Source organism: Apaloderma vittatum, unplaced genomic scaffold, assembly GCF_000703405.1.
Source record: "Apaloderma vittatum isolate BGI_N311 unplaced genomic scaffold, ASM70340v1 scaffold5483, whole genome shotgun sequence".
NCBI lineage: Eukaryota > Metazoa > Chordata > Aves > Trogoniformes > Trogonidae > Apaloderma > Apaloderma vittatum.
The window spans coordinates 347-9,657 of NW_009709674.1; the positions used below are offsets into that span (position 1 = coordinate 347).

General features: G+C 51.3%; 1 gene segment (V, D, J or C); it reads left to right on the forward strand.

Annotated features, from left to right (window-relative positions):
* Positions 1-8,624: 8,624 nt before the first annotated feature.
* Positions 8,625-9,159, forward strand: LOC104272098. The segment is given in 2 exon segments: positions 8,625-8,670; positions 8,786-9,159. Coding segments are annotated over 2 exon segments (420 nt in total).
* The last annotated feature ends 152 nt before the right edge of the window (positions 9,160-9,311 follow it).

Below are 9,311 nucleotides of genomic sequence, written 5' to 3' on the forward strand. Positions count from 1 at the left end.
AGGAAAACCAGAGGGAGTAAAGGGGGAAAAGTGAAGAAAGGGGAAAAAAGGAAAGGGAAAAAAGAAAAGGAGGGGGAAAATGGGAAACACGGGGGAAAAAAAAGGGAAAATGGGAAAAAAGAAAGGGAAAAAAGGAAAAGGGGGAAAAAGAAGGAAAGAGAAGGAAAAAAGGGAAAGGGGAAAAAAGGAAATAAAGGAAAAAATGGGGAAAACAGGAAAAAATGGGGAAATCATGAAAAAATGGGAAATGTGGCAAAAAATGGGAAAAAGGGAATGTTGTGTTCACAGGACAGGGTGACAGTTCCTGCCACGGACAAGAGGCACCAGTTGCCGTTGCACCAAGTCCCACGGCCAGACTCTGCGGATCAAGGGGCAAACCAGCAGCTGAACCCCCGGGCGTTCCGGCTCCTCCTCAGGGACCGGAGGGGCTGGGGCGGCTCGGCTCCGGGTCTGAGCGACGCCCAATTCCATGGGACTGAGCGACGCGCCCCCACGCCCCTGGAATTATGAGACCGTCCTTACGAGGGTGGCAACAGACTCACACGGCCAAGCTCTGCGGATAAAGGGTCGACAGGGGCTCACGTGGCCAGGTCGGAATCAAACAGAATTTGTTGAGGCGACAGAGGCACAGATGTGTTTAGGGGACAGAGGCACAGATGTGTTTAGGGGACAGATGCACAGATGTGTTTAGGGGACAGAGGCACAGATGTGTTTAGGGGACAGAGGCACAGATGTGTTTAGGGGACAGATAAACAGATGTGTTTAGGGGACAGATAAACAGATGTGTTTAGGGGACAGATAAACAGATGCGTTTTGATTGCCCGTGACAAAGCACGTGCAAAAGTTACAGCCGGGATAGATCACGAGCAGCTCTGTAAAGATTTCCTGAGCATCCAGGGGCAGCGCTTGGTGAGACCGAGTGTTCGCACCTTCCCCAAAGGTGTCCCTATGGGGGGCAGGAGAGGCTCAGCCCCTCGACTGATCCCAGGAGTCACAGGTGGTCCGTGGTGGTGTCTCCACTGACGATGGTGGAATCTTCCCTGACACCCCCCCCCTTGGGCCATTTTTATATTGTTTGTTACCTTTCAGGTGGAGCGTGCGTGACTCTGGACGTGCATATCTTTACTGTGATTGGTGTCAGTTTGGTGTTTAAAGGTATAGACTACAAAAATTCAGGGCGCAAGCGCAGTGAGGGATGGTCGCACCTCGGAGGCAGGTGGCTTTTGGGATGGAGCTGTGTTTTGGTATTATAGTGAGACTTTAATGAGCGTACTTCACCCAAGGACAGCATCTCTCAGAAGATGACACACTCTTGGCGCAGGGTAGTAAATGTGCCGTCAGCTGGCTGCGTGACGTCTCCAGGTTCCTTTGTGTGCACAGAGCTTGACCACGGTATCTCCACAACGTTCCATGCTCCGTGGGATTTTCTCTTAGCATTGGAAACATCCAGCTCCCTTAATGCTACCTTAGAAACCTTTGTGTGGAGAACTCCTTATGCACCAGCTGCACCCTGTCCTGGAAACCTTCTCGATGATCCGATGTGTGAACAGTGCTATGTAGGAGATGAAGTAATTTTAGATAATTATGGCACATCAGATGCCGTGACACGCGGAAACTGACTGTGCAGCTCACAGGCAGTTATAAAGCTGACGTGTATTACGGCGCCGGGTGCGAGGGGATCTCTCCTCAGAGCTTGCACACCGTTTCGACAAAGAGGCAGATGTTTGTTACACAAAAGCGACATATTCACGAGCGTGGGCTGGGTTAGTTCTAAGATAAGCGTGCTGGACCTCCTCCTCTTGCTGTGTGCGCAGTGCCGGCTGGTGGTCATGGGCCGGGGTCTTCTGGAGGAAGGCTCATAGTCCTCCTCTTCATTATCATGTTGTTTTGGTGAGCCACAGCCTGTGCTCCCTTGTTCTTGCTGACAAGCAAGGGCTGCAGCCTGAGGCACCCTGTGCCTGTTTGTCTCACAGCAGCCTTGCTTTCCCTTCTCGGAGATCAGTCCCGCTCAGAGCATCACAGTGTGCGCATGGACCCATCTCACAGTGCAATTCTTACATGGTTCATTGCTGCTGCATGTTAGAACGCTTTTAGCCAGGAAATTCCCATCAGGCCCTTTCCCGTTCTCATGTCTGTATGTGCACTCGCAGTTCCTGTTAGCTGAGTGCTCTTGCGACAAAAGGCTCTAAACTACTTGCAGTGTTAGTGGGCTTGACTACATGTTTACATTTCGCTAAACTCTTCGCTGCGTTGGCGATGTCTGACTAAAGGTTTTTGCTTCTCTGCATCAGTCTCTCAGTGAGATTAAACAGCCTGAACATCTGTGTGACAGTTGTGAGCAACTGTGTTCTCAGCAGAGGCTGGTGCAGTGTAACATCAAGGTCGCCCTTTCCTTGAGTCATCACCGAGGCTTCTTCTAGGGAAGACGAATGAAAATGAAAAAAGTGGGTCTGGAGTGGATTTGCAGATTGCTGCTAATATAAGTGAAGGAGAGCAGGCTGTGCTTTATATCTGACTGCTCTGATGAATTTGTGTTAATTCTGGTTACGGTATTTTGGCAAGCTTCATCTGTGGCCCGTTCAACCTTTACGGAGATCTGTATTTCACATACCTCAAGGCCTGTCCCTTAAGTTACAGGTTTTTTTGGGAGCAGGCCTTTCTGTTCTGGAGTGCTAGAATATGTACTTTATTGTCCTCTGGTTTATGTGGTTTGCAGCAGTACTAGGTGGCGTACACAAAAGAAGTACAAAAGTGGCTCTGAATTGTCCTGGAAGGAATAAAAAATGAGGACTGCTTACAGGTATTTTACTACCTGATTTCCTGGTGGAAATGAAAAATCCGTTGAAAGGCAAGTCAGAACTGATGAAGGTAAAAATTGCTCTGCTGGATCGGAACAAAACAGCACCTGAGGCTGGTCCGTGGCCGTGGTCTCCGCTTAATTCTTAAGGGAACTTGCTGGGTTTGGTGAAGGCAACTGACTGGCCGGTGTGGAGGGAGGGGAGCAAAGGTGACCTTGCTTTTGTATTGATCTCTGTAAGGCATCGGATGTTATGAGTAAAGCTGTAACGTGTGTCTTTGCACAAACCGGGGCTGATTCTGGTGTTTTTTTCCCGTGGAGCGGTGACTAACCGCTAACTAATGGTGTCTGCGTTCTTGATTTGTCCGCAAAGGCGGATGCAGACTACACCTGCTGACTACACCTGCCAAGTGACATGAGAGGATGTGGAGTTCCCCCCTCACTTGGGCAGGGAAGCTCACCCAGAGGTGAGTAACAACCCACTCTTGACTTTTTTTAAGTGGAGGCTTCTGTTTAAGTTCATTGAACCATGTGCCAAAGCTCTACACTTGTACAGGCTTCCTTAGGTGGCTCTTGCCTGTGTTGGTGCCCTGTTGACATCGTTATTTCTTTTGTTGGAGCACTGGTTATTGGCAGCTTGATTGTGTGCAATTGTGTGAATCCAGAGAGAATAATTACCATCTCTCTCTCGAAGTTTCAAGCCAAAAGTTAAGATGTTAATACACCTCTCTTCCTGAAGAGCAATGACCAAGAAGAGGTCAAACTTTGAAACAAAAAGTCCTCTCTTAGATTTCCCTGGGTTTGTGCTGCAGGTTGCAGCTTCCCGGCATCTTCAAAATCAGTTGGAAGCAGGATCCAGCCCTGTCTCCCGTAACACCTTCACTCATGAATTGCTGAAGACCAGCAGACAGTGAGATGAGTGCACGCTGCCCGAGTGGCCAGGCTGACAGTGCTGTGATCAGAGGCACGAAGTCCAGCTGCAGCCCAGTCACCAGTCAGCAGTGCTGTACCTGGTAACGAGGCCAGTACTACTTAGCATCTTAATGAATGATCTGCAGCCACAGCAAACCTGCAGAGGAAACGCAGCTGGATGGACTGATTGATACGCTAGAGGGGTTTTGCTGCTGTCCACGGGGATCTGCTGCCACCCAGAGGGACCTTGGCAGGCTGAAAAAATGGCTTGAGAGGAGCCTCGTTAAATTCATCGATGGGAAATACAAAGTCCTGCACCTAGAAAGGTAAGATTTCTGAGATGTCAACACTTAACCCCTCAAGGATGGCACAGAAAGCCCACTAGCTTGGAGAGCTATAAAATACGTAAGAGCAAAGGGTGGAGAAAATAGGAATCTTTCTCTCAACGAGAGCCGGAGGCTGACTTCCATTTGACGGACAGACTTCAGTTGTCTTACTGGGGCAGTGAGCGTATCAATGCTTAGCTTCACTACTTGGAGCTATTCGGGCAGTGCAATAGTCGAGAAACAACTTCTGTGTGCACATTAATCGGCGACATCCTGCCTACAGCACTTCTTGGTGTACAGTAAAAGCCAAATAAATGATCTTGAGAGAATGATCTTGTGAGAAATGGTCATAATGGAGTAAACCTAAAGCAGGGGCGATTGTTTCCTGATTCTGATGCGTGCCAGAGGGACGGAGGGAACGAGCTGTGGACTGTCTTACAGCTTTTGTCTCTGAGTTGCCATCCTGAGGCTGGGGCAGCACAGCTTGCTGGGATGCAGAAAATGCCTGGCTTTTTGTGAACAGATCCCAGGGATGGTGGCTGCAAGGCTGGTGATGCTGCAGGCCGCGGGGATGTGAGCTTTTCTGGAGGGGACCCTTTTAGCTCAGAGAGTGACCCGGTCATGACGGAGACCAGCCCATTTCATAGAATCACAGAATGGTCTGAGTTGAAAGGGACCTTAAAGATTATCTCGTTCCAAATCCCCACAGTGGGCAGGGACACCTCCCAAAGGTAGTTCAAAGCCCCATCCAGCCTGGCCTGGAACCCTGCCAGGAATGGGGCATCCACAGCTTCTCTGGGCACCCTGTGCCAGCATCTCAGCACCCTAATAGTAAAGAACTTCCTAATGTCTAATCTAAATGTCCCCTGCTCCAGTCTAAAACCATTGCCTTTTGTCCTATCGCTACACACCCTTGTAAACAGTCCCTTCCCAGCTGTCCTGTAGCCCCTTCAGGTACTGGAAGGTCACGATATGGGCTCCCCCGAGCCTTCTATTCTCCAGGCTGCACAATCGCGCCTATCTCAGCCTGTCCTCACAGGAGAGGTCCTCCAGCCTCTGATCATCTTCGTGGTCCTCTGGACTCGCTCCAACAGGTACACATCCTTCTGGTGCTGGGGGCTCCGTTTGTGACACCTGCAGCGTGCTGAAGCAGAAGGCAGGCGCAGGACAGATGGGGAATCACGAGAAGGAACAAGGTGTCTGCATGGTGATTTGGGAGCAACTATGGGCATCCTTCTGCAAGCTCCTCAGTGAGATTCTCCATGGGCCAGTCAAGGGTCCTGAGGACGGCGCTCGGGAAAGCCATGGCCAGCACTGAACAGTAATGTTTCATCCGCAGGAACGCATCATTTTTCTTTTGGTTTGCGTAAGTAGGTGGAACTTTGGCAGGCGTGAGATGTCCAATGCCCCAGACATTGTTTCAGAAACATGCAACACTGAGCATGTTTGTGGGATGGGAAGGGCCAGGGAGAAGAAGTTTCTCTGGAGAAGGGTGTAGAAGATAACTGGGTAAACTGTGCTTCTTTCCTTAAAATTAATAACTTTCTTTAAAGCCAGTTGGTGATTCCTTCTTTATGTGCAGTGGAAACGTTCTCAGCCTTCTTTCTGTGAATGAAATAAAGGGATTGCTGAAGAAAGACGATCTCCATCCTTGGTAGAAGTCTGCATGCCAGCTGGTGACCCTGGTCACTGCTGTGCCCGTGTCAGCACAGCTGCCCACCCCCATGAAGTTACTTCTCATGATCTGAGCTGCCCTCAGATCTCCCAGAATGGGGCGTGTGGCTGGCACACAGAGCAAGGGACTTAGGAAGGGATCTGCTGGGGTTTAACGGCAGCAAGTGACAACAGGGGGAGGAGGGAGACATAGGAACATTGGAAGTGGGCCCTACAGCCCGAGCACCTGCAGGCAGGGACTCCAGAGCCAGCCTGCCAGCTACACAGCTGAGTCCGAGGCTCACAGTCACACAAGGCACATGCAGAGTCACTTCACAGCACCCTGTTCCATCCCTGCCGTGTCACGGGAGCCTGTGGAATAACTGGCAGGTGAAGAAAGCTCCCAGGTCAGCATTTAAAACAAGATTGTGGCTCTCCCTCACCCATACCCTTCCCTCTTACACCCTGTGTTCCAGCTGTGCTCCTCTGGCTCCAGCTCTGCTGGTGTACCTTCACCTTGGCATGGAAAGGTCAGGACAACTCCATGTCCCACACTGCCCGCAGCCTTTGGCTGAGAGAGCTTGCCTCCTCGCCTGACAGAGCTTGCCTCCTCACCTCTCCCTCCTTGCTGGGAAGTCCCTACCCAGCTGTTCTCCAGAGCAAACAGCTTCGGTGGGCTCAAGGCCTCAGACGTTACCTCCTGTTTCCAGGCTGTCTTTAGAGGTTTAGAGGGTTGTAAGCCCAGCCTTGGCTGCTCACTGAGCAAGAAGGGCACCGAGATCATTTCCAGGTAAAATACACAAAGAAAGGAGGAGGAGGCCCTAGCTCCACTTCCAAGAAAAGGGATGGGAGGTGCTGGAGATCAGCTGGCCAGACTCCCCATAACAGGGGAATCCCTTCCCACCATTCTAGCAAAGAGATCTCATGGATTTCCAACATCACTGGAGTTCCTGTGTACCCAAAGAAAGTCCTTTACTCTCCACTCCCTGCTGGCGCATTGAAGGGTTGACCAGAGCTAACGCTTGCCTGTTTCAGAGCCCTGTTAAGACAATTTGCAAGGCGATAAAGAATAGGAAATTCATTAAAGTGACAGATACAACAGATTTGGCATACCAATGCTAGCACAATACTATTCCCAGTATTTTTCACCAGAAGGTGAAAGCACAGTTCCTACCAAGGAGGCATCCCTGCCTTGGGTAAAGGAGAAGGAGCACAGCCCGTCGACTGCCCCTGCTGGGCTTCTCTCCACCCAGGGATGTGCTCCCTCAATATCCACGTGGTGGTTTGGCCCTGCCTGGAGGCCAGGGGCTCACCAAAGCTGCTCTATCACTCCCCCTTTTAGATGGACAGGGGAGAGGGAAGTTACAATGAGAGGCCCATGGGTTAAGATAAAAGCTGTTGAATACAGCGAAAGTAAAGACCGCACGCGGAAGCAGAACCAAACAAAGATTATTCTCTACTTCCCATCAGCAGGCAATGTCCGGCCGCTTTCCCAGGAAGCAGAGCTCCAGTACATGTAGCAGTTGCTCTGGAGGACAAACACAAACAGCGAATGCTCCCCCGCTTCCCTCTTCCTTCTCGATTTTAGAATACCCCTTTGGTCAGTTTGGGTCAGCTGGCCCAGCTGTGTCCCCTTCCAACAAGACATTGCCCACTCCCAGCCCACTGTTGGGGCAACGTTGGAAAACCACAGCCTTGGTGCTGTGTGAGCCCTGCTCAGCAGTAGCCAAAACACCAGGGTGCTCTCAACTCCCTTCTGACTACCACTCCAAAACCACAGCACCGAGAGAGCTGCTGGGGAAAATTAACTCCACCACAGCCTAACCAATACAATCCATTATATCCTAACCTTACCTATCTGTTTCCCTGAGGTGATGATTTGGGTGTAGAGTCGAGTGCTATAGTCATGTATGTTTAGCATGTGCTTCGTTAAGCTCATTAACATAGTCAGGGATGTTAATTGTAACGTGCATTTCAGGGATAACGAAGGAAAAGGGGTTACTCCAGGCACCATGGCCTTCATGAGTCTGTTTTGAAGTGACTTATCTGCCTTTGAAGTCATTACTCTGCACTCTTTAGGCAGAACAGGGCCGTCCTGCTTCTCTGTGCAGGGCTTGTCCATCTCCATCCCCAAGGTCTGCACAAAAGATAAGCCGACACCTGCGTTCTTAACCCCTGGGGCTCAAATCTCACCCCGTCCCCCCCGGATGGCCGGCCTGGTGGCCATGACTGGGGCTGTGTTGGTCACAGTCCAGTGGGGATTGCTCAGAACAACGCTGCCTTGTCCTGCCCTGGAGACTGCCCGTGCTTGTCCGGACAGTCCACGGCACTCACTGAGGCTCAGGTGATGCAGCCAGGCTGCAGTGGGGCCGCAGGGACATCTGCTGCCCGTTAAGAGGGGCACTGCAGTCCGGGTGGGCTCTGATCTTGCGTCTTGAGGGAGGGATTTCTTCCTGAAGTACCAGGAGCGGCAACGTGCTGCCTTTTGGGAGAGCAGAGCCTCCTATTTCCAACAAGCTTTAGCTGAGATGAGTCCTGTCTCCCTTCCTTCCAGCCACCTCCACAGCCACAGCTGTCTACAGGGCACAGCCTGTGGCAGGAGGTTCAGAGATACCGGTATGAGGGGCCCTGGGGAGATAAGAGAGGTCCCATGTTTCCTGTGCAGGCTAAGAAGTACAAAAAAGGGAATGTGGTTTCCTATCGCAACCCAGATCAGCTGTGACAAATGTACCCAGCACCCCAGCGCATGAAGTGCGTGCAGCTGCTCAGAAGAGGCTGCAAATCTGCCTGGAGTTGCAGGGAAGCCTGAGCCTTCGGCACTGGAAAGACAGAGCGTTTCTCTGCTGACTCAAGGAAGCTCTGAGACCTTCTCAGCACCACAATTTTATTTTCCTACTACACGCTGGTTCATGCCAATTCCTCGGGGGAATCCTGCAATGCTCTTCTGGATACTGGTCATGAGCTTGGCTGCAGCTGTTACAGGTGAGAGTCACCCCGTTCCCCTCCTGGGTGTAAAAGCCAAAATTCTGGTTTTGTCCACCCTACTTCCTCAGGATGGACTAACACACCCATAGACACCTGCCCCGTATCTTTCCAGGCATCCGTTCCCCAATAAAAATGGTGGCATCTGGTCCCAAGGAGGGGAAGGTCTCTGGATCGCTCCCACTCACCTGTACTATAGTGGGAGCCCCTCTGGACAGCCCTCGCTACGACTGGAATTGTGTCCGTCAGACCCCAGGAGGGAAGCTGCAATTTCTAGGCTGGATCTACCCTTTTGGGAACAACATAGGCTACGCCCCAGCCTTCCAAAGCCGAGTAACCATCTCTGCAGACAAAGACAGGAGCAAGGTCACCCTGCAGCTGCGGGCCCTCACTGCCGCAGACACGGGCACTTATTTCTGCGCCAGGCAGCACACCGGGATGCCAGAGGAGGGAGGGGCAGCGCAAAAACGGGGAGGGATGCTGAGGTGACAGGGCTCTTTCTCACGGTGGCAGTTGCCTGCACTTGCTCTGGGAAACATCAGAGCGGTTTGGAATGAAGAGGTGTTGGAACCCCACAATCTACCTGTGGGCAACTGACTTTGCAGTAACATTTGACATTTACAGTGGATAATAGAAATAAA